Source organism: Pezoporus flaviventris, unplaced genomic scaffold, assembly GCF_033815535.1.
Source record: "Pezoporus flaviventris isolate CSIRO_AGI_PZ_B2104156 unplaced genomic scaffold, CSIRO_AGI_Pfla_v1 ptg000078l, whole genome shotgun sequence".
Classification (NCBI taxonomy): domain Eukaryota; kingdom Metazoa; phylum Chordata; class Aves; order Psittaciformes; family Psittacidae; genus Pezoporus; species Pezoporus flaviventris.
This window is the reverse complement of record NW_026892626.1, coordinates 13,537,513-13,561,850: the sequence shown is the minus strand read 5'-3', so window position 1 is coordinate 13,561,850 and position 24,338 is coordinate 13,537,513. Positions and strand designations below refer to the sequence as shown.

Below are 24,338 nucleotides of genomic sequence, written 5' to 3'. Positions count from 1 at the left end.
ACTAGGGAACTGGGAAAGTTCAGGATGTAGCCATGGATGGTTCACGTGTGTGACACACAGTGTATTTCTGTGGCTTTCAGCAAAGGATGGTTTGTCTTTCCTCAGGATTTTGGGCAGATCTTTGTGCCACTATGATCCTCACTGCTTCCCCATGGGAGCCTGGGTGTCACACATACTACTCATGGGCTGCATCCCCTTCACCAGACCACTTCCTTGGTCCCTTCTTTGGCTCCATGCACAATCTCTCTTGAGAAGAAATGTGTGTTTGTCAACCACCATCATGGTTTCTAATCAATCATAGGCACCTCTTCACAGTATGGGAGCAAAGAGGGGGTCAGCAACCTACGGTGGAGAACAGTGGAGTGGAAGTGGATGGAGACAGCGGGAAGGGGATGTGAAAGAGGGTGGTGTGGCAGCATGGGGGATGGCAAGTCCTAGCATAGCTAAGTTGGGTGTAAGCAGCTTCCCCACTCGTTGGGTTGCTCTTCAGCAAGGCTGTGGTTATTCACGCAGGATAGCACAGGTTGCCTGAGGCTGAGGCCTTAATGTGAAAGTCGTCTGGGGGACGGTAAGGTCCAAGTCAGACTCTGAAACTCCTGGCTGGGGTTGAAAAGTAAATGTCTGAAGCAACCCTACAAAGAAGACGAACAGCTCCATCTTGGCCAGGCTTTCTCCAATGCAGTTCCTTCGCCCTGCAGATGAAAGCGGCATGTTTACTTGATGGAAAGAGCAGACTACAGTGTGTGCCATGCACATGTTAGCATCTGAAATGTTGTGATGGGAGAGGCAGTGACACCTTTAAATGCACCAGAAATATTTTGGAGTAGAGGAACCCAAGCTGCTGAAGCTAGCTGTCCCAGTCACCCTGGCACAGTGTGCCTGCCTGGTCTCTTTTGTCACACAGCCACCTGCAGCAGCAAGTCGCAGCAATATTATAGGGTTATTATTCATTTATGTTGTACCTTCTCCTCTTCTTAGCTCTTCCAACTCCCTCAGTATCTTTAATCCATTCTCTTTGAAAAGCAGCCTGACAGAAAAATGCCACCTCCTCCCAAAGTGGAATGGCTTGAAACTCACTTTTCCTGTGGAATTTATCCTAACATCCCACTTACAGAAAAGACTGTGTTTCTTCTTTCCTACCCTCTCTCTGTGCCAGGTTCCCAGCCCCTGTGTGGTGGTCCCTGTACTGTTGCAGCTCTTGCTGGACAAGCAAGGACTGGCTTTTTAATGTCCAAAGTCAGTACTGAGGCTCTGGGGTTGGAGCACATTCTGGAATTCCTTCAAGCCATCCTTTCAGAGGAACAGCTGGAAGGTTTGAAGTTGCATGGGAGGATTTGTAGGATTCTGCAGGAAATCTCCCTTTATAGCACTTAGGGCCTCCTGCAGTGTTGGGGTTTGTTAACTCCCAGCAAGACTCTTCCATCCAGCTGTGCCCTTTCATAACGCACACTGCTGCAGCTATGGAGGGCACTGGCTGGGGGCAGGAATGTCTGGAAATGAGCAGCCTTTGAAAGTGCTTATGGCTGTTAGGAAGGCATGGAGAAAGAGACTTTTCTTCTTCCAGGATGTCTCAAGGGAGGATTTCTGATACCTAACAACTGTTCCTATGATTAGCTCAGTTTAAGTCCCAGGGTTTATGAGCCTCCAGAAAGAGAATGTTAATTGTATTTTGAAGGCGAAATTGAGATTAAAAAGAACAATAAAAGAAAAAGTTTGTGACTTGACCAAAATGCCAGTGGAGGTAGTGTCAGGGTCACCTCCCCTAACCACAGGGCTGCGCTTCTTCCTCTAAAAGAGCAGGTCTTGCTGGGAATCTTTGGGAGCTCTCAAAAGTGCCACTGGAAGAATCACAGTCCAAGGTGACTTCTGGGAACAATCCAGGGCCTTAGATTTAAGATTTCATAGCAAGAGTAATAAGGGTTGGTGTATTCTGTCCTGTACAGGATCTCTGCTGGCTGTAATACCAAGCCCAGGTGCAAGGCTTATTGGGACTCCCTTGCTTGGCTATGGTGGGCAGTGGATGAGACCTTGTCCATCAGACCCACTCACACATGGGACTTGACTTGAGACAGGATTTAAGGGTCCCTGGATTGTACCCTCCCTCCTAGGAGAGCTCATGGAACCCTGTGCATAGCTGTGCTGGCAGCCCCACCAGTCCTGTCTGATTATCCACCTATTGCTGACAGCTTTGAGGCAGTTTTCGACCTTCTGTTGGACGCAGTTTATCTCTTTCTTCTTTCTAGTTGAGCCCTTGGGAACCAATGCCTTTAGTGGTGAGAGAGGTGTGCTCTGAGAGCAGCCGTTTGCCTGAATGCAGAATAGTTGACTCTGTTCAGTTGCCTGGTTGCTTACTGACCAAGTTAAAGGCAGTTCTTAGCCATGAAGACCCCGTTAGTGTACATAGTAATAAAATGATCCTGCTATAGCCTCAGCTCTGTGCAGATCAGCCTGTTAGTTACCTGTGGAGAAGGGCAGGAAAGCTCCTTTCTTTACAAAATTCCCTTCAGCGTCAAGGAAGTGGTTAGGGTTGAACTGATGTGGTGTCTCCCATTGTGTCTTATCCAGCAGCACTGAGGTGAGTGATGGGATTACGATTATACCCTGGAAGAGAAGTACATGAGAGCACCAAAGTTAGCAGAAATGCTTTGGTTTGGTTCATTTTGCAGCAGAGACTTCAGTGTTCCAGGACATTTGCTCCACCAGGGGTAGGTGGAGAGCTCTTGAGTGGTTTATCCCATCAGTCAGTAAAGAGAGAATTCACTGAGGTTTTCCCAGCAGTGTCAAGGACTGAAGCCAAATGCCACGTGGTGCTGTGAAAACCTCAAGGAAAGGGTCAGATCCTGTAAATTACTTCCCTTACAAGTAATTCACTGTGCAGATGGCATCAAGGAGGTAAACCAGGGTCACTTGTAGAGTGAGGAAGTGAGAGTGACAGAATCGAGTCCTACAACACCAGTCTCTCTGGATTCCATGTAGTTGAACGGACTCAGCTATGAAGCAATAGCCCTACAGTACCAGTGTCATAGACTCAATATAGAAACTCTTCTAGGGATGATTCTGGACACCTGTTTTGGGCTTCTGTCCTGTTATTCCCTCTAAAGATATTGGTCTGTAGTGGCAGTGGCAAAAATGAGGAGGGTGATGTGTTCCTGGGATGGAGCAGTTACCTACCTTGGGAAGGAAGTAGCCCCTAAAGTGGGTGTCAACAGCAGTACAGCGAGGAACGTGGGGCAGGAGTGTGATAAACCTCTGCACTTCATGTAGCACTGCATTTGTAAACGGCATGTTCTTCCGATCCTCATACGTGGCCCAGCTTCCAGCTTTGACAGTTCTCCCAATTTCCTCCTGCACCTTTTCTGGAAGGATCAAGCAAAATGTATGTGCCTGCAAGGAAATGAACTCCCTCCTTGGATCTGGTTTGGGGAAAAACATATTTTTCCAGGGTCTGGAGGGAGAGGGTTCCTTAAAACATCAGCTTGGGTTTGCCCCCTCTATTTCTAGTTCAGGCATGTGGATGGGCTGGTTCCCCAGCATCATACTTTACTCTCCATCCATCCTCTTTCCTAGCAAGGCAAACGGACTATTTTGTTGTGACTTTGATCAACATCTAATTACATCAGGAATTCATAACAATTAAGAGATGAGATTCAGCTCTTAAGGCGAAAGAGCTTTTGTGGATCTGAGACCTCTCCCCTCCTCATATCAGCCATGCCGCAGATAAAGTGGAGGTAAAAGGAGCTCACTTTGAATCTCTGGGTATTTCATCATCAGCAGGATGGCCCACTGGAGCGTTGTGGCTATGGTCTCTGTTCCTGCCATGACCAGGTCGAGTATGGATGCCATTAAGTTGTCATCATGGAAGAGGCTGTCTTTCTTGTTTTTCTCCTTGAAAAACACAAGTGGTAAGAATGGTCTTAAAGCCATCATCAGTCTTAGCTTGGGAAATTCTGCATAGCCTATGACAGTGTTAACTATGATCTTGTGTTTGTGAACTAGGTGATAAAATGGACCTGATCTTGAATGCGAATCATTCACCAAAGATGGAAAGTTTGCAGTGGAGTTTTGGTTCAGCATCCATCTCCACCCAGAAGCAGGCTGAAGCCCAGGACCAGATGCTGTTCATGTACTCAGCCTCGCGGGTTTGGAAAAAGCCCTGTCCGTCTATCCCCTTTGCAGAAGGAAATTCAGCTAGTCCTAACTCTTAAGGACTCCTCCTGCCCAAAGGCAGGTTCAAACCCCTAACAATGTTTAAAATGACCTTCAGGCCATTTAGGACTATACTGACCCTTCCTCCACATAGCTGGGTGGAACACTTAGTGCCTAAGGTTGGCCTAGAGCCATTTTGAAAGAAGGTAAAACTCAGAGCCCAATTTTTTGAGGTTGAAAGAAATCAACTGATGTGTGAAACTGCCAAGTCTCTACTAAGGTTAGATACAGGGCAGGACTAGGACTTGTACTGATGATTTATCGTTCATACTTAGTCTGTAGTTTGTCTTGGAGCAACAGTATCAATGATTAATTGATTTGTTGCCTTAAAAAGAAAGGCAGAGTCAGCTTTCATGTGACTTCATGCATTTTCTACTAGGAAAAAGGAGTTGATCTCATATTATTTGTGCTGCTATTTCAAGAGTGGACTGAGACAGTGGCTTTCATATGGTAATTTTGATAGAAAAATCCCTACAGTAAATTCCACCAACTGTAAGAGACTGAGCTTGATTTCAGTGCCACTAGAATAACTGCATGGATTTCAAGAAGTTTACATGACATGGCTGAAATCAAGACTCAGCAACTGTTTTAACCAGAAAATCCAAAGGAGACATTACAGTCAACAGAGTTAAGCAAATACCTCTTGTTGCTTGAATATCAGCGCATCAATGTAGCTCCTCACACTGTTCTCATTGATATCCTCCCTGCTCGCCTTCATGTATTGCCTTAAAATGGCACGCACGTCTTCTATTTTCCCAAGCATGATCTTGTGGGTTTTGAAAAGAAATCCCAGGAATGGGTAGAAATTGAAATACTAATGAGGAATTAAGAAAGAGAAGCAGTAAGTCTGTAGAAATATCAGAATATTTCTGATATTTCTGAATATGATGAAACATGCATGCTGAAACAGCTTCTTCCTAAGGCATGACGTATCAGTTGAGTTTTGTCATGTAGCAGTATCTTAGCATCCCAGGGACTTCCCAGGCAGATTTTCATAGGGGAAGGCTTTCCTTATTGAGCTTTGAGCCTTTATTTAGTACTACTTAATTTTAAGCATTTATGCTGTTGCTGGTACCAGGTTAAGCTGTACCAGGTCAGCCTCTCAACAGAGCTGGGACTTCAGTGTGCGTGGCCACCAGCAGTTTCAATCACTATGAGATTAGTTAGTTTTTTCCAGCGTTGGTTATGAAGGACTGGGTATGATAGTTTGAAGATAAGCAAAGTTTTCCTGGCACTCTCCAAGGAAGCATATTCATGCAGTCTGTGAAATGTCACTCGCGTAGACATCAACACTGAATGTGTCTTTATAGAAAAGACACATAGAAAACACAGCACAGGATAAGCCTAGGTGATGCAATTATGTTGAAAAGGCAAAAACAGCTAAAATAATCATACTTCAGTTCTTATTTTAGCTCTGCACAGATGTGCAGGATGGTTCAAAAGCAGAGCAGCAAAGGGTAATCTGGCAACACGTTTGTGGTGACCAGGGTGGTATCTGGAGGACTGTCACATTTTGGGTGTAATGGTGCTGAACACTTGAGAACTGCTGAACCAAACGCTATGGTTTGTGTTGCACACAAATGTAATGTGTCTGCGTAAAAGAGTGTTATTCCGTGGGACAGGTTGCTTACGTTCAAATATGGAGATCCCAGAAGAATCATAACTTCATCTATGAGTCTTAGGAGAGTGATAAATGTTGGGTCCTTATATTCAAACCTCTCACCGAACAGCATGACAAAGGTGACGTTGATTGGAGCACAGTTGAAGGACGTCAAGCTAAAAGGTTCCCCTACAATGGGAGGAGAATGCAGATATTAGTGAGATGTTGCAGCAGCAGTGACATGTATGAGGCTGTACTGGGATGGTCTGCAGCTCACCTTGGAAGGATTTGATCATCTCAATCAGGAAGTGAAGCTCCTCAAAAATTCTCCCTTCTATCGTTTTCTTCCCCATGCCGAGGTTGCGCATGCTGGATACCGTGAATCTCCGAGTTGTTCTCCACAGCTCCCCAATAGAGAAGAACAAACCTGGGGGGGCCATGAGACATTGCACTCGGCTCACACACAGAGGAGCCCCACCAAACAAAGCAGGGGACGGGATGAGGAGGGATCTCCACAAGTATTTCTGCTGCCCAGTTTCCTGTGGATTTAGGGACTAAGGGTCTCCCATTTCTGTGTGCCCCATCCCTGTATGCTCTCACCTCCATTCTCTCAGTCTCACTGAGCCTGTAGTTTGGGAAAAACAGGCTCCCACCCAAACCAGTTTGCCACAGCCCTCTCCTTGTGTGCAAGATAAGCAGGTATGGCTTTCAAACCAGTACGGTTTGGCTGTAGAGCTGGGGAGAGATGTAGGTCTCAGTCAGTCCTGCAACATTTCTGACCTCGTTTGGCTGCAAGTCTCATGCCTCAAGCAACAACCTTATATCTTTGAAGCTTACCCTTTGTCCTATTCCAGTTATAAAGCTATTTTATCAACGTGGAATGGGATAATTCAATCTCCACAACCCTCAGTGCTGAGCTCTTCTATTGAGATTCCCAGTAGCATTGTGTTTTCAGCAATGACACTATTACTATCATTTTGTGGAGGTTTCTGAATTCATGCCTTGGTGATCTCTAACGCCACAAAGCAGGGATGGGTATTTCATCCCATCAGGGTGTTGGAAATAGTATAAGAAAAACTTAGGTTAATATAATCCAAACACTATCTCAGATTGTGCCAATCAAGAAGCTGGATTCCAGCACTTCACATCTTCATGTTGGCTGCAAGGTTTTTAAATGTGTTTGCTTTCTGCAGAATAAACACCGTTTTCAAGCAGTGTAGTTTCCATTTGGAAAGCAAAACTTCTTGCTCTAAAAATGCCAAAGCAAATTTGATTTTAAATTCTTCTTTAATTGATGCAATTTCATCTGGATCATTCCTTTTCTGCAGCTTCAGAGTCAACAAATGGACATGGTGAGATGTTCCCTGGGAAAGTTTATGACCACTGTTACTTCACCTCTGTGAGTTTCCACCTCTAAGCGGGTTGGTCCTGGGCTGAGAAGGTAAGTGTGAAAGGACTTATAGTGCAATACTGCCAGTGGGCCCCAAGGATATTTTACATGTAAATCAGCTCTGAAAAATGCTTTTCTCCCCAGCGATTCCTTTTCTTTATGTAGCGATAAATTAATCTGTTGACATTATGGCTGGGTAATTTAATTTCTAGCTGTAATCCCAACTTTAGCCTGTAACCAGCTTATAAAGCTGCCAGGTAGATGCTCAAAGTTAGAGCCACAGCTGAAGCAGAGGATGGAAAATCAAGGCAGAAAGTCCTCTGCAATACTCAGGGATGGGGAGTTGCCTTGGAAAAACTATGGGATTGTTTGTGGGGGTGAATTTCCAGCCTCAGCCAGTTGCTTCTGCCTGAGTTTGCTTCATGTTGATCCACAAGAGCCTTTGTGGAGAGGCAAGATGCCGGGGACTGATGATGTCCCAGATTGTGGCATCTGGCAGTGGGAGAAAGGGAGAAGCGCTACAGCTCCAAACAGCCAAACCAGTTAGTCTGAAGTCCCCTGAAACCATGGGGAAGGTTTGTAAATTCCGCTCTCATTGACATCCGATGGAAATTAGCCCCAAAATTACCAGTGCCTTTAAAAATCCCACTCCTCCCCCTCAAATGGTTAGGACATGGATTAGCAAAAATGCTGAAAAGCAAGGAAGCAGTGCATGGAAGTGAGGAAAGCCAAATGTTTTCATTCTGCTTGGCTTCAGAAGGGCCCAGGGGGGATGTTAGAAAGCCGGGCTCCTGGGATGCACAGTTATGCTGGCACTAAGCAACACCTCCCGCCCACCCTCACTCATTGCTCTAGTACCGTTTCCGTTCTGAATTTGGTCAAATATTGGGATGGATGGTCTGTCTACAAACTCCTCTGTGTAGTTCACAAGCGCCTCCCGCACAACTTCGTACCCGGTCAGGACCACAACTTTCTGGAACCCAAAGTGGAGGGTGTAGATGGGGCCGTATTTTTCTGCAAGCTGAAAAAGAGGTGAGCTGTGATGGTCAGGAAGGGAAGGAGCGTGCATGGGGCAAGCACCTGTTCCTTTCTGATATTACATCAGAATTGCATCTGCATTCTGATATTACATCAGTTGCTGCTTTTCTGACATTACATCCTGGCATCCAGCTGGGAATGGCGGTGGAGCCGCCACCTGCAGAGTGGTGCCTGTGAGCTAAAGCTTATCACAGTCAAACCCAATGCATTTTGTATGGATACCTGGCCAGCATCCATGTAGATTTTAGGATTCTTGCCATCAAAGAACCCCCACCCCCATCAGTGCATTATTAATCTGGGTTTGCTCTTAAAGAGAAACTAATGAAAACCAAAAAAAACCAACCCAAACAAAACACCTAGAGTTAAAACTGGACCCCAAATGGCAACACAAATTGGCAAACCAGAGAAGACATTTCGGCGCAAATAATGATGCTGTCGCCCAGAAAAGCTTTGGTATAATGCTCCTTTTGTACTAAAGCATTTCTGCATCCCTGCTATTAGACCAGAGGAACCGTTTGCTGCATGCTGGGTGTTCAGTTTGCCCTGGCTGACCGCAGATTCCAGATCCATGCCCCTCTGCTCGGACATGGCTTTGGTACCTACAGCTCAGCTGAGCGTAACAGGGAAACCCGCAGCAGGAGCACCTAGCAGGTGATGAAAAGAAGCAGGAGGCTGCCCGAACTGCTGGCTTTCCCTGTGCCTGTACACAAAGTGATGCTCGTTTTGCACTGAGAAGGCTCTGCATGTATTTTTGCCATATCACAGAAAGATTCTTTCACTGTGCCTTGCTGGCTGGTTTACAAAGGCAATGCAATGCCTCAGGGAGCTGACACCTCCCCCCCCCCCACCCCAGGAGCACACAGTCCCACTGGCATGTCCTACATGTGCCCCTGGAACTGCTGTGCTATGCTCTGGTCCCCACTCCTTTTAGCCCAGGAAAGGGGTCTGCAGCAGAGCAATACAGTCTGATGGGGAATCCATGCTTCACAAGGACTGATGTGTGTGCCTGATTCCTGGCAGCTTGGTAACAGCATTCAGGGACAGCTGAGAAGAGGCTGGGCTGGGCTGGAGCAAGGTGATGGGAAGCCACAGTCCAAATCTGCTGTCTAAGCAAACACACGGTGTATACGTGCAGCCTCAGCCTGTGCCGGTTCCTCTGGCAGCTTCCTCAGGGATGAGGGGAGCACCCCATCAGGATGCAAGCATCAACAAACCCTGGTGCCTGCCGCTTTATGCCATCACCGTTTTTTGCTCTCTGTGGGGTGAGATGGAGGGATAACCCCTTTGGAGTAATCCCAAAGTAAATGCAAACATAGGCAATACCAAACAGAGCCTAGCAGGTGATGAAAGCATGCGGAGGTAATTCCAAACCGCCGTTCAGAGGCTGCAGCAACGTCTGCCGAGCCCCGCTGAGTAAACTGACCCCAGCCCTGACATTGCCCACAACAGCACCAGGTGCTGGGAGCCTCACCCGGCAGCAGAGCTCTCCCACCACCCTGCTGCTCCTATAGAAGCACCAGTGTTTGCTGAGCACCGGCGTTACGGAAGCCGTGTCGACGCCTCGTCGGGAACCGCCGCTGTCTGTTTGCTCACTCTCTCCCTGACCCCGGTACAGGTCGATCCCTGCTGGTGCTGTCTGCTGAATCAAGGGGAGAGCCCTTAAGAGCCTGACACAAGCACCCCGGGCTGTGCCAGCCTCATCTTGCACAGGAGACCCGCTTACCACCATAAGCTGGGTGAGTTGTCTTAATTACAGGTTAGTAGAAGAGCTTACAGGCTATTCATTCTGGTTCCTCAGCACAGCTTTTCCATCCCTCTTCTCGTACCGACATCCAGATTTTAATGCGTATCCAAGTCACCAAGAAGGAAGTGGATTTTGCATGGGGCATCTGCATTTGGCCCTCCCCAGAGCAGTTTTGGGGTCACTGCATTGTAGAATTCCACTTGCCAGGGCGGAGGAGAGGGAAGCGATTTCATTTCATGTTAGTTATGTCCTAATGCTTTAAAAGATTTTCGAGCGCCCGAGCTGTCAAATTAATAGTTGAAATCCCACAAGCATTATATACTTCGTGTACATCCTCACAATTACATGGAGAAATCCCGTATTACCCAAAGGTCTTTTTTTAATGAGTGATCGCTCATAAATGGCATTTCATCAACACAGACACTGGCTAGAAGAAGCCTAGAAAAATGTTATAAAGCAGTTCTCACACCTTTACAGTTTAGTTTGAATTAAAAAAGACAAAAACTTTTCACTGATAACATCTCAGGCAGCTTTAAAAATCTATAAGGGTCTGGGTTTGGGGGTTATTGTCCTACCTTCATTAGTGATTTATCTTGCCTTCTAATGTCCACCAAGTGCAGGTTACCAATGATCGGAAGAGGAGTTGGACCAGGAGGAAATTTAAAAGCTGAATTTTTATAGCCAGTTGAAAAATAGACTACAGCTAATAATACTGCTGCACATAGCAGAGAAATTAATGTAGGATCAGAGATAAATGAAATTAAAAAAGACATAATTATTTCAGCAATAATCTGTTTGGGGGGAGCTAGAAGCAATAAAAATGCAGTGGCACTGTTCAGTTTCTGCCAGCTGGCTCTCTGTTTGCTCTCTGCGATCGCTACAAGCACTCGATTCTTATTAAGGTTTGTAGAGTACCTAAATAAATACTGCATACTCCACCCTCTTTAAACACCTCAGAGAATGTGGTCTAAGCAGTTTGTAAAGCCTGTCCAGAAGTAAAGAGAGTTTCAAATTACAAACCCATGCATGTGTGTGCAAGAACATATACATGGGAAAAGGTGCTTGGCATTCTTCTATAACCTCCTCCTCCCCTGAGACCTCAGGGTCCTTCATTAGCAGCACTGTGACCCTTCAAACACTCCACTCACACTGAGAAATAAAAAGGTTTCCTTGAATCCTATTAGAAATCTCCAGGTTTAGATTTGGGTAGGATTTGAGATCTCTGTGTTACTAAGGAGAAAAATAGTATTGTTATGGGAAACTTCAGCTTTCTTGATGTCAAATGGAGATCAAAGGTTGTTAATGATGGTAAAGCCCATGTATCCCTGGAGGTTCTTCATAAAGTCAGCTCTGAACTGCCCAGAAGGGATGGGATTTCAGACTTGTGTCTGAAGGAGAGGACATGTAATAGCTAGCCATGGAAAATTAGCTTGGATCAAGTGATCATGAGTGGATTCATGAGTGGAATGGAAAGACAAAATTAGATTTGAAACTTTGGGGAAGATTTTTCCTTTTGCAAGAGCAGCTTCTAAGAAACAGAGGAAAGAAGTTGATGAAGTTAATGAAACCAGATGACCTGTTAGGCTTCAGAAGGGGAACAAGAGAGAAGAAAGGAATGATTTTAAATTAAAGATGCTAAACACCTGGAGCTTGCATCCCTCATAAAGGTTTAAATCCTGTATGGAAAGAATTGAGATCTGCCTGGTTGAATAGTGGTTTTCAGGAAGACATTGGGAAAAACAGTCAATGGAATAAGACTGTTCAGGGAAGAAAGAGCTATCTTACATGATCAGGAAGTGCAAGGTTAAAGGTACATTTGTCCAAAGGTTAGATCATATAAAGGCCATTATTCAGCAAATATGGGTCCTAAGCAAATGCAAAATTAGGGAGGGAAGTGGACCTAATCTGAAGTGAGACGCAGCAATGGTTAGCATGGTCCCAGAGCAAACAGCTGCTGGTTGCACACTGGAGCTGCCTGAGCAGTGTGGCGATGTTACAGCCCCAGAGACACCCAGAAGCAGAAGAAGCCCGTTGTGTTGCAACATTTCTGGGATATTTTTTTTTTATTAGTTTCCAAGAAATGGGCTGGAGGCAACGGTTTCCCCCAGAGCATGCCAAGGATGACTCAACCTGCCTGCTCTACTGCGCGGAGAGGCAGAGGGGCTGTAAAGACAGGCAAGAAGGATCAGGGCTGGCACAGGATGCAGAACGTGGGCACCGCGATGAGAACTTGTGATGGCATAATTATGCTTTGTGCCCTGTGCAAAATGTTTGTTCCTGCGGGGTTTTGTTTCACTGGCAGCACCCTGCAGTGCAAAAGTTACGTGCTGCTCTCCTGGTATTTCATCCTTGCCCTGGAAGCTGCTAAAATCATAAAAAGGCCTTTCAGAAAGAGACTTAAATTATCTCTGAAAAGCCAGGGGGGGAGCGTATTGAGGTTTTCTTAAACCAGGCTCTGAGTGCAATGCATTAAAATGACAAAAGGTAAGTAAAGCTCTTGCAATGACAAGAAATTCCTGTCTCAATAATGCGTCTGGTACGTGTTTCACTCCGGAGCTGCGCTGCTACGTGCTCCCCTGCCTGAGCACACAGAGCTGAGCACAAAGCACCTGCCAGGAGCTGACACTGCTCTGGGTGCATTCCTGGGGCAGCCAGGCCCCTTGGGGTGCTTGCAGCCAGGTTGTCCTCCATCCCTTGTGCCCACATGGCAATCTCCTGCCACAGCATGTGAAGCCAGTGATGGTGAGGACGTGGAGCATGGGCGTCATCCAGCAACCTGTGCTGCCAGTTAGCCAGCCTGGGGAGAGCCAACCAGTAAAGCACCAGCCCTGCATCCTTTAAATTAACGTAAATCCCCCCAAATCTCTGCACCTTCCCTGTCAGTCCCATTCCTGACCAGCAGTGCATCCAGGACCGCAGCCTCAGATAACTCCTGCTGGCGTTACTGTGATGAGTTCCTTCTAAGCAAGGGCAGGAGCCATAAGAATCACTGTAATAGACCACAGCAGAGACCCATCCAGAGCCACATCCTGTCTCAGACAGCAGTTGTGATTTTTTGGGATTGGACATCCAATTATTTCCTTTGAGCTCTTTGTAGCTATGAGTATTGCTTACTCTTTGCATTGCTAAATGTGTCTTGGCTGCGTGTTGCCAGGGATCCCTGTCTAGAGTGGGTGTATTAAAGGCAGTGCAACCCAACTTTATCAGTTTGACCCCAAATCAAGTTCATCCTGCAACAACAGATAGATCAACAGCAACAGAGCAAAATATTTATTTATTAAGCAGGAGATAAGATCAGGCTTGCGGTAGTTACACTGCAAATAGAGCAACAGCAAAACAAACATAAGCGAGAGTTACAGCCTCCTTGAGATGTGACCAGAAGCTGGGGCTAGCACTGTGGTAGGTACAATGCACATACAAGTGCAATACCACTGCAATAGCAGTACAAGTACAAGGTACAGTGCAACTATTAGAGTGCTGCCTTTAGTTACATGAACTAAAGCTAGTGTGAAGAGTCTGTGTCATAGCCAAAGACTGCCCCAACTTGTCATCCCTTCATATTCTCTTCCTCCTTTCTTTCCTTCCATTTGCAGCATAGATCAGCTTTAGGTGACAGCAGCTTTAGTTTTATGTTTTATATTAACCATACCTGCCCCCTCAGTCTCTGTAACTTTCTGTTTCTCCCTTTTTTCTTTTCATCCCAGCCTGTCTTTCTTGCCTCAACCAGCACAAAAGCATCTTCAGTGACTCACTGCTCCCTAACCCACCTGTGGTTTCCTCCTTGTTTCACAGCACACACAGCAGCCTCCTCTCTTGTACCTGCACCACTGTTCAGATCTCACACACGTATCATGCTTCCCTCAACTGGTGTAGCCCTGTGGGTACAGGTAGGTGTTCCTACTCCTGATGGCTGTTACATGAAATAGATCATTAATTGTGGTAGTCAAACAGTTGCTCTAGGACAGCCACAGTCTCTGGGGTGTCACCAGCTTTCTGCAGAGACCCCACAGGACAAGTTAATGGTACAGGTGAATGACTTGGTAACAAAGCCTATCCTGCTTCTTTTTCCAGACTCTATTACCAGTTTTACATCTGTTTTCACAGCGACTACATTCAAAATCCTATTATCCGTGACAGTGATGCAGGATCTCTGCTGGCAGAACATGAACATTACCAGCTCTGAATTTGTAACTTCACTTCCTATGAAAGTGGCCAAAGCACATTCTGCAAGCACCAAAATCTCACTTGCAGTTCTTACTGCAATGGGCCTGCTCCTGCTGTGTGCTGAGCACATGTAACTTCCATGGGAGCCCATGGCAGTAGCGTTTGCTCAGTGGTGCAGGCTGAGCTGTTACTCTGCCTGGAGAACTTGCTGCCTATCCCTGACATAAGGAACGTATAAAGAAGAAGACAGCTTGAAGTTGCTGGCTGGCTGTAGCTCTACACCAGCTGCACAGCCTCTGTGTACCTGGTCTAGACCTGAAGACAAACAGAATTTTCTAAAGATTTGAAGCTGTATTTTAAGTTAAATGGACAATACTGTCCTTATTCATCCTAACACACCTGATACATGAGACTGAAGTTTGAACTGGGAACCTGTGAAGGATGGTTCACCCTGCAGTCAGTAGAGAGAGTAAGCAATTGAGACCTTATGGGGGGTGAATCACCCACTGAAGGAGCCTCTCTCTCCTTCCAGGAGACCCTCTCTCCTCCAGGAGGGTAGAGAGGGTCTAGAGAGTGACTACAGCTCCTAAGGTGCAAATGGAGAAGAGGGCTGAGACTCTCTTAGCTCTCTGATGGGAGCGTGGCAAGTCCTGCTGCCCAGCCCCAGGCTGCATCACCTTCACACTGCCTTGGCCTTGTGTCCGGCTTTAGCTGTGTTGATTCAGAAACTTCACTTTGTTTGGCCAGTCATTTTCTGCCAGTTTAGGGGTCTAAGATGGCCCAGTAAGGGGTCAGACAAGTGCCAGAGACAGCATGAAGCCAGGGTAGGTAAGGGAGGTGTAGAAATGCCTTTCTCAGCAGATGCAGAAAGCTGCTAGATTGGCCCCATCATAAATAGGCTCTTCAGCATAAAGTGCCTAGTGTGAGTTGGAATGAACCCACTTCCCAAACCACTTAGATGTTTTCTGATAACTGTCCCGTGCCTGGCGCTTGGCATCAGCCCATGTTACACCCTCGTGTCTGGGACTCTGTAATAAAGATAAGGCAGGTTGTATCGCACAATGGAAACTCAGTCTGAAGCTCAGCTGAACAACTGTACTAGGGAGATTTCTAGATCCATTTAGTGTCTGTTGTCTCCAGCAGGGTCATCAAAAATCAGCTCTGCCAATTTTCTCAGCTTGAAGCTTACACTTCAGGCTGAGAAATTCCCCATGGAGGCTCTTAGGGGAGAGCCTCTGATGGGTTACATCTGTACAGGAGCCTTGAAGCCATTTCATTCTTTCAGACAGCCCTGAAAACTGCATCTCTGATGTGCTGTTCCAGGAATGAATCACAGTTTCTGAGAGCAGTACTCAGGGGTGTCTGAAGGATCCGCATTAGACAGACACCACAAAAGCTGTTGGAAAAAATGGCATGAATGAAAGAAAAAGAGCAGTGCCCGGTGTCTTCCATTTCCCTAAAGCTCAGGTACCAAAAGCTTTTTTCCCCTTAACTACACTTGCTTTCAAGCTTGAAGTGCTCACTACTCAAACTCCGTGTTGTCTGGTCATTCATAAGGCACAGCACAAACCAAGTGAGGCATGGGGTTCAAGGTAAAGCCAACATCAGCAGTGAGATCCAGGTCTGACTTATCCACTCCTGGAGGGGGCTGGAAAACAAATCTGCGGAGCAAGCCAGCAAAGAAAAGGAACAGCTCCATTTTGGCCAGTCCTTCTCCAACACAAGCCCTTCGTCCTGAAAACAGCCAGGAGAGAAGTATATGGTGAGTGCTGTAACTGTTACTGTTGATGTCCGAGACCTTTTAAACTGGATGTACCATCTGTAAGAGCAGGCTGCTCAGGTAGGAAATGCCTTCCTTCTCCCTGTATATTGGAAGTGCTACTGGCCTAGTTGCAAACTTCACTGAAGCCTGTAGGTATGTGAAATTATTCAGTGACTGTGGGTAGATCAGTGTCTGCTGGATCTCCCAAAGAGGTGGTTACCTGCAGCAATGGTGGACAGGAAAAACGACCAAAAATCCCTTATCCTATGTTCTAAGTCCCTGACTTTCATATTTGCCTAGAATCAGGGGGAACCATGCCATTAGCCCAGACCCAGGTGGTACACACACACCCCTCTCACCTATAGAGAATGGAATAAACGCTTCTCTCCTAATGAAGTTCCCATTGGCATCCAGGAAGTGGGAAGGGTTGAACTGATCTGGGGTTTTCCAGTGTAACTCATCATTCAGAGCAGAGGTCAGCAGTGGAATAATCTCTGTACCCTGAAAGGGACGAAAGAAACTCACAGTAGCTGTTTGGACCAGATCTAGTCAAGGCTAGCCACTTGGGTTTTTTCTAATGTGAAGAGAGAAATAAGACTGAGCCATGGCAAATAGAACTGGGGAACGCTTCTCTGCCCCACTGTAGCTCTGCCTGCTATCAGTAGCTGCTGCTGTCTTTTTGGACCACAGAACAGCCCCTTCTTAGAGTCAGATCTTTAAAGAAAGGGAATGAATGAATGCTGAAGTAAAGGTTCCACATTTGGTATAAGAGATTCAAACCAGCGTGATTTAATTAAAGTCTCTGGTTATTCAGGATTCAAAGACTGCAACAGATGACAGTCCAGTGCCTGTTTGTAACAACTACTCTAGGTCCAAGACAAAGGATCACATCATAGATTGAACCACACATCGTGGCATCTTTAGATTTTTATATTTTGATTCTTAACTGCTTTAAACAAAACTGTAAGGAATCTGTGCAGCATAAGCTGCTAGCCTCAAAGCTCACCTTAGGAATCACATAGCCTTGGAAATTCACATCGGTAGGAGTTGATCGTGATACGCCCATTGGGACAATATTGGCAAACCTTTGTATTTCATGTATCACTGCATCTGTGTAAGGCATTTTTTTCCGGTCCTCCAACTTAGGCATCTCTCCTGGTTCAATGACGTGGTTCATTTCTTCCTGAATCTTTCCTTGGAGGGAGGAAAGGTTTAAGAAGCTGATAACCCTCTTATCTTGCAACTGAAATTGCCTCCAGTTTGGCCAAGGTGAAGTAATGGAAAATTTTGAGGGGTATTTGGGAAGAGCAGAAGTGTGTGATCAGGGCATGGTGTGGTTCTTTCAGGTTTGTTGTTGAGCCAAGGGAGCTTGTAGTCACTACAGTACATCCCATGCCTGATTCTGATTACACACCTTTGTTACCCCATAACCTTCAACAGAAACCAGATCAGAATCAGCTCCTGAGGAGACCTTTAGTGACGTAAGCCCATAGCCTGCAGGTGAATAACTATGGGGGATCTTTACTGTTAACTGTAGACTGGCCCTCAGCCTCTCCCACTTGGCTGGGCTGCTTTATTGCAATCCAGCTGAATAAAATTCCTTTGTAAAGTCAACGGTTGTTATCTCTCCCAGAATACTCAGAATAATTACTCTGGACAACAACGGATGAGTTCCACTCCCTTCCACAACCAAAGCCTTAAGCATGCATTAGTATATTGTACAAGAGGACTCCTCAGCCTTACTCTGAATTTCTGGGTATTTCATCATCAGAAGAAGACCCCAGCGCACAGTTGTAGAAGTAGTCTCAGTCCCAGCAGCAAAGAGGTCCAGGGTTGAAAACATCAAGTTTCCATTGCTGAACATAGTTTGGCCTTTCTTTGACTCCTTCAAAACATACAGGTAATGGCCATAAGTTCTACAGCAAGTGATACCAATATATGACTGTGTTGCCACCATTTTGTCTGCAATTTGGCTTTTGGTGACTTTATATGCTCTGGGAAACTATATGTCTAGTGGTGGAAATGCCTTTCTCAGCAGAAGGGCCTATGCTGTGTGGAATTCGTCTGGTCCCAAGTGTATGCGCAGTCCCTAGGTTAGGGGAGGTTAGTTGGCATTTAGCTACTGCAATGAAGTTAATCACTTATTATTCTTACAGGAAGGTTTAGGATGATCTCCTCCTTATGTGTGCTGAGTGGTAACTTATTTCACTTATGTGGGACATCTTGACAACTAGATCCCTGTAACCAGCAGTTTCAGTGGAGCTATGGAGCGAGCACAGCACGGCTCAATGTGAGTATGAGCTTTGATATGTTCTGCTTATTGCACTTCTGTTTCCACTCACTCTCAGTCCCACACAGAGGATCAGCCCTAATAGTAAGTCAGGGCTAAGAGAACAGAAAGACTCAGACTTGGCTTTAAAGTACCTGTTGCTGCTTCATCAGAAAGGCATCCACAAAGCCTGTTAAGTTATTTTCATTAAACTCTTCCTTGTGTGCCTGGAATTGCTTCTGGAGGAAAGCATTCAGTTCACTGATGTTTTGCAGCACAGTCCTGGAAGCTCCAGAGAGAAATCCAAGGGATGGGTAGAAATTATATAACTGTGGAGCAAGAGAAGCCTTACTGTTAATTGGCATTTTGAACATACACTGCTGTCCCAAACCACACTGCTGGTCCCTTGTCCCATGCCCTGACATCTCAGGCCATAATTCCCCCGCATTCTCCTGTACAGTCCAAGCAGATATGAACTTCTGCAGAAATAGAGTGTTCTCTCTGTTATATCTCTGCATGAGTCCTCGACATGACTTTTGGGAGAATCATCAGCTTAATCTTTGAGGGCTTCCAGGTGTTGAGCTACAGGGTTTCAGATGTGAAAGATGAGAATGTGAGCATTGTACGTATTTCAGGAGAAGATCTCAGGTGTGTCACATCCTGTGGCAGCAGAAGGGACTTGAACTGACCACCTCCACAGACAAACAATATTGCTGTGTCAACATGGCGCTTTCCAAGCCAAGTAACTTAGGCAGGGCACCAAGCTAACCCAACTATGCTGCTCCTAGGAGCATAGACATACATGCTGCCAGGAAAAAGGAGGGGTCTCACCCCATCAACCCATGAGAGGTGTGCACAAGAAGTCCACTAGCTGCCCTGCCAGACAACTGAACAAACACCAGCCGTTAGCTGTTATGGTGCCTCATTCTGGGATGGTCTCTGTACACAGTGTGTAACTCTGACCTGTGTTTGCATGGTGGTTTGAGGGGCTTTGCTAGTCTGGTGTTACAGCTGGCCACAGACCTCACTGTGGCTGAGAAAGACAGCTCCGCTGGTGTTCAAAGCTGAAGCTTTGTGTCAGGAGGGAACAGGCTTATATCAGCTGACAGTTTGCTAAGATTGAGTTTCAGTGGCCAAAATAAAAGAAAAAGAAGTTTGTCAAACCTGGTTCTAGGAGAGGCAGAGACAGTTACCAAAGGTGTGTGTAATACAAGGAGACAGATTTGAGATGGTATTTCAGGATCCGTCTAATACGAGAGACGTATTGTGCTTCTGCTCTTCAAAGAGGTTAAAACAGTTCCTTTGTGAAGACTTCAGCATTTTTTCTTTTACTAATAAGATTCACACAGGGGCCTGGGAATCTGTGTGTTGGGGAACTAGAACCACAGATGTGTTCTGTACAGGCTGGCTGGCTGGCTGATAATGTTATTGTTCTGAAGAAGCAAGCTGTGAGAGGCCAGAAGGACAAACACAGGCAGCCAGATATCCCCCCAAAACTAAAGGCTAAAACATAAAATCAAGCTCTTACCAGCACCATAGGGGAGCCCAACAGCTTAGTATTTTCATTCATCAGCTTCAGCAAAGTCAGAAATACAGGATCATCATATTCAAACCTCTCTCCAAACAATATAGAGCAAATGACATTGGACACAGCGCTGTTGAGTATCATTTTTGTGTCAAATGGTTTCCCTGTATTTGAAGCAATGAAAACAAATGACAATATGATGATGCTTATTTTAGTCTGGTTTCCTATGGAAATGTAGTCCAAAAAATACCCTCATTCACCACCCAGAATCCATAGCAGATAACTCAGTTTCAAGGTTTTAAGGCTTCAGTTTAATAACCTGCTTCAGCATACGCTGAACTTTAACCATGAGATAGCATTTACTTAGAGTTAAACTTTCATTAATCTTTATTGTTCTGCTAGACATTTTTTCTGTCTCTGGATGTAAGTCTTGACACTCACCATGGTAGGATTCAAAATATTTGATAAGGGAATTTACTTCCTCCAGGATTCGTATCTCAATGGTTCTCTTTCCCATTCCGAAATCTCGCAGTGTGGACAAGGTGAATCTTCTCATAGTTTTCCATAGCTCTCCATGGCTGAATGCTATGCCTAAAATAAAGGTGTAACATCCTTATGTTACCTGTGGTTAATAAACGTTGTTAAGACCTTCTTACACACCGGTACCACAGCTGCTTGACGCACTATTATATAGACAAAAAGCAATCTGTAAGAGCTTGATAATCCCTGCCTGCGAGAATATAATGAACACAGACCCAACCGACCAAAAGGTCACTTACCATTTCCTTGTGTCATTTTCCTAAATATGGGTATTTCTGCCCTCTCTCCAAATTCTTCAGCATGATTTAAAAGGGCATCCTTGATGGTTTCATAGCCAGCCAGTACCACAGCTTTCCTGGGTCCAAAATGCACAGTGAAGACATTGCCGTATATCTTGGAGAGCTGTCAAGGTGAATAAATATGTTCATTCTGAACCCAATCTGGACCTAAAAGCTAGCAATAGTCACCCTAGGTGCTTTCTAGCCCCAAAGGAGCCTCCTGGCCCTGCCTGAAGTCTCCAGGTGCTGCTACAATGCAACTAATGAGCAACAGCTATCAATTGCCAGCATCTTTGCTTGCACCTTGTTTGCACAACAAGGTGTCTGCTATCACTGCTTCTATCGGAGAAGTCAATAAAATGCCATTGCATTCCTGTGGTGTTCTGCAGTAACAGGCCAGCATAGTGATACTACCATTTGGAGGCTGGTTGGAAACTGCTGTAGCAGGCAGCTGAGGCAGGCCTGTTTACTTTAACGCTGGTGACCTGAGGCAAGCGGGTGTGCATACATCTTTGAGGCCGAAGCCACAAACACTACAAAAACAAAGCTAGACAATAAGTCTTTCTTTCAGGACAGCACTTGTCCCTAATTATGTCAAGGTGGGTAGTGTTGCAGTCATCGCGAAATTATTTGCTGGCCACCAGAAACTTGAATCCAACTAGGAAGCAGATTCTTGTAGATAATATCAGAGGAGCTCTAGGCTTTTACAGCAAATTAAATCTGAATCATCTGTTACACAGAAGGGTGGCTTTGACAATCTAATCATTCACTCTGTATTTTAGACTTGGTTTAAACACACTGCAAGCCATCCGCTCCAAATGTCTTCTTGTTTCCGATGCGCCTGAGTTAGCATTTGCTATGTATTAGATACATTCTGAAAATTGAATTTCAGATTAGAAGCAGCTCCCGTTATTACACCAGACAAATTGAATTTGTTTTCATCAAATGGTGGTTTGACGGCTTGGGAGATAACATTAACACTGGTTCTTTCATCCCCGGCAGCTCACAGAGTGTGTGGCAGAGCCAGGGGCAGAGAATTGCAGCCGACTCCTAGCCTTCCTGTGGTCATTTCTTTGCATTAGTACTGTACTCTTGGCATCAACCTTGTTTATTTTTAGCAGCACCATGTATTGGATGTGGCAGGTCTGAAAGCCTATAAAAGCTGCTTGGCAGATTATAGGAAATAAGTCTGGTGCCTTCGCATGACATTTGTATTATTAAATACCCCCATACCACCAAAAAAATAGCTGTTCTTCCATACCAGCACCCTCAAATATACCCATGATCAGGTGGGAGCTCAGGACCAGAAGCCCGTCATTGGGCTCTTCACAATCCTCTGCACTGTAAATCAAAGCAGGTGAACACTGCATGACTGCTACAGGAATTCTGTACTTTTGCACCCTAGGGTACCCTTTCTTCTATGACAACCTGGAAGATTTCAGTGTCTGCACTCCCCCCCTCATTGTGGCTCTTCAGGTGGCTGAGAGAATTTACTGGGGACTGGCTTTCCCCCATCATAGTGTCTGGTAAGCCCATATGTAGGGTATGTGACAGGTCATTCATGGCACCTCAACTGTTTCTACAGCAACCGGAAGAAATCTGAATTCACATTGACGTGTCCCCACCACCCTAACGGAACACAGCAGACACTTTCTGAAACAAATATTGCACCTGGATTTATAATATTTAAGTCTTTTTTTTTTTCCTCTTTTAGTAATAAAACTATCCATGGAGCTGCATAAGAAAAAGCTATTTGTTACCTAGACATATAAAAGCCATGCATCAAGTCTTAACTAATGCTGGGCAGTGTGTGTGTGCAGGGGAAGGGCTGGGGAGGCAGAGCTGAGCTTTGCCTTGAAGGGGTATAATTAGCTTTGGAAATAAATGTGCATATGATCCCATTTCCCTGGAAGTGTTCAAGGCCAGATTAGATGGGGCCTTGAGCAATCTGGTTGACTGAAAGGTGGCCCTGCCCATGGCAGTGTGTCAGAGCTAGATGCTCTTTAAGGTTCCTTCCAACCCAAACCATTCTGTGATTCTATGATTTCTTCTGCTGTGGGCATGGTACCCTTCCTTCCTTTCTCCTTTTCTTCCTTCCTACCTACCTTCAGTGGGAAAGGTTTATCTGCAGCGAGACATCTCTTCAGGCCAAATAGCCCATATCTGTCAGCAGGCTGGTCCAACCTGAGTCTTCTACCTGCAGACTCTGAGGGGCTCAAAATATCAACAATATGGATCTGATTGCAAGGGCTGGGGTCTACACTCACATGTATATAAAGGAAGGAATACGTGTATTATAGTTATATAAATAAATACATGTGTGTGCATATATACCTCTAAAGATAGTCATTCTGCCAGCCTGGCTATACATCAAATATATAATTTCTGCCCTCCGCACAATGCAAACACAATCACATCTCCATTTCCACAGTTGTGTTTCTCATTCCAGGAATTGCATGTTTTCCTTCTGCCTGCTCACTCAGACCCTACCTCTGTCAGCGACTGGAACGGCTTTTTCAGGTCCACCACATTCAAGTTTCCAATCAGAGGAAGAGGACGTGGCCCAGGAGGCAAACTGCAAACAGACTTCTTCAAGCTGGTAACGAAGTAAAGGAGAGCAACCAGACCTGCTGCCAGAAAGAGCAACAAGCTAGAGCCCATGTACTGCAGCAAACTCTGTATGGCCATTTCTAAATCAAAGTGTGGGCATGAGCATCTTGGGGTCCCTTTATAGCATCATCTGAACACACCTTCTGGGGAAGTGGCTTTACATGGAGAAAAGGAGCCTAAGTCTTGTTTACTTCCACTTAGGCCAGATGTATTTTATTTTTCTGCCAAAGAAAGCACCCTATTTTATTCTGAAACATGGATTATCTTAATCTGGAGCTCTTATTTCATTTACAACACTGGGACAAGGTGTTTGTTTTCCAGTGAAAATCTGTGTTGTGGACATGTTGTGGTATGTGATTTCAGGCACAGAATTAAGGGACCGCGCTGGGTTGCTGTCAGGGTGCCAGGTCACAGGACTCAGCTGGACCACTGGTGATGTAAGCTTCCTTGGTGATTCCTTCCCAAGAATGCCTTGTCCTTTCCAAAATACTGGGCGCCAAACCTCATGCAGGCCATTGCCATTGGACATGCTCAGGATTTCTTTGGAGGTGTCTCGGGCTTTTTGTCCTCTTCCTTTGCATCCTCTTTCTGCTGCTGCATTGTCTGTATCTGATGGACTGATGTATCTGGTGGGCAATTGGTTTACTATTTTCAAAAAGCTTATTTACGACTGTACTTGCTGTGTGCTGTACCTTGCGATACTGGAATCTATATTGACTCTTGTTTATATATGGATACTGTTATGACATCCTTGTTTAGTATTGACTTCCTTCCTTGGGAAGGAAGCAGGACACGGGAGGGAAAGCCCCCAATAATGCATGGCCCAAGGGACAGCTGGCAAGGAAGACCTCAGGGAAGACAAGGCTTGCCAAGGAGGAGTTGGAATGATGGTAACGTGAATATGTGCTAGTTCAGATTGCAGGTGGGAGTAGGTCTACTTGCAGGTGACCGCTCTGATTCTGTTTTCCTGCTACCCCAGTAAAATCACCTCTGAGCAACACAGTGTTTTCACTGCTGATGCTGTATTGATCTTCGTCACCAAAATACTCTACCAACAGTCCCAAAATGACCCTGAAAACACTTCAGCCTCTATTTCACAGTTTACTGTCCAGAGGACTGTGTTCCTGGTTGTCCATCATTGTCTCCAAGTCTGGTGATGACTCTTTCCTGTCTGTCCTGCCTGTTTACAAGCAGAGGCATGCAATCCTGGAG

At 45.6% G+C, this 24,338-nt stretch overlaps 2 protein-coding genes and 1 long non-coding RNA gene across 7 annotated transcripts; 1 reads left to right on the top strand and 2 right to left on the bottom strand.

Moving 5' to 3' along the window:
* Positions 1–351: 351 nt before the first annotated feature.
* On the bottom strand, positions 352–12,653 carry LOC133279922 (cytochrome P450 2W1). Its single transcript, XM_061474144.1, has 9 exons — positions 10,554–12,653; positions 8,055–8,217; positions 6,084–6,233; positions 5,838–5,995; positions 4,847–5,020; positions 3,744–3,885; positions 3,172–3,356; positions 2,460–2,601; positions 352–692 (listed from the first exon to the last, which is right to left on the bottom strand). Exons 1-9 carry the CDS (start codon positions 10,908–10,910, stop codon positions 502–504), a joined length of 1,662 nt encoding a protein of 553 aa, XP_061330128.1. The 5' UTR covers positions 10,911–12,653; the 3' UTR covers positions 352–501.
* Positions 6,199–23,083, top strand: LOC133279924 (uncharacterized). Of its 5 annotated transcripts, none has more exons than XR_009747017.1 (7): positions 6,199–7,247; positions 9,850–9,977; positions 15,706–15,982; positions 17,251–17,385; positions 17,676–17,804; positions 18,061–18,194; positions 22,966–23,083. It is a non-coding gene; the product is annotated as an uncharacterized LOC133279924 (long non-coding RNA). The 5 variants fall into 5 exon arrangements; XR_009747015.1 differs by having other exon boundaries at positions 17,251–17,404; XR_009747016.1 differs by lacking the exon at positions 17,251–17,385 and having other exon boundaries at positions 6,215–7,247.
* LOC133279923 (cytochrome P450 2K1-like) lies at positions 15,609–23,204 on the bottom strand. Its single transcript, XM_061474145.1, has 9 exons — positions 23,007–23,204; positions 20,478–20,640; positions 20,140–20,289; positions 19,702–19,862; positions 18,329–18,502; positions 17,648–17,789; positions 16,911–17,098; positions 16,264–16,405; positions 15,609–15,876 (listed from the first exon to the last, which is right to left on the bottom strand). The coding sequence occupies exons 1-9, from the start codon at positions 23,202–23,204 to the stop codon at positions 15,689–15,691; spliced, it is 1,506 nt and encodes a 501-aa protein (XP_061330129.1). The 3' UTR covers positions 15,609–15,688.
* Between the last annotated feature and the right edge of the window lie 1,134 nt (positions 23,205–24,338).

Coding starts and splice junctions, on each gene's coding strand:
- LOC133279922 (XM_061474144.1), bottom strand. CDS start 10,910: ATGCAGTATTTATTTAGGTACTCTACAAACCTTAATAAGAATCGAGTG. Junction 8,218..10,553: donor AAGATAAATCACTAATGAAG/GTAGGACAATAA, acceptor CCTCTTTTTCAG/CTTGCAGAAAAATACGGCCC. Junction 5,996..6,083: donor GATGATCAAATCCTTCCAAG/GTGAGCTGCAGA, acceptor CTCCCATTGTAG/GGGAACCTTTTAGCTTGACG.
- LOC133279923 (XM_061474145.1), bottom strand. CDS start 23,204: ATGGCCATACAGAGTTTGCTGCAGTACATGGGCTCTAGCTTGTTGCTC. Junction 20,290..20,477: donor GAAAATGACACAAGGAAATG/GTAAGTGACCTT, acceptor CCTTTATTTTAG/GCATAGCATTCAGCCATGGA. Junction 17,790..18,328: donor TTCTGATGAAGCAGCAACAG/GTACTTTAAAGC, acceptor TATGTTTTGAAG/GAGTCAAAGAAAGGCCAAAC.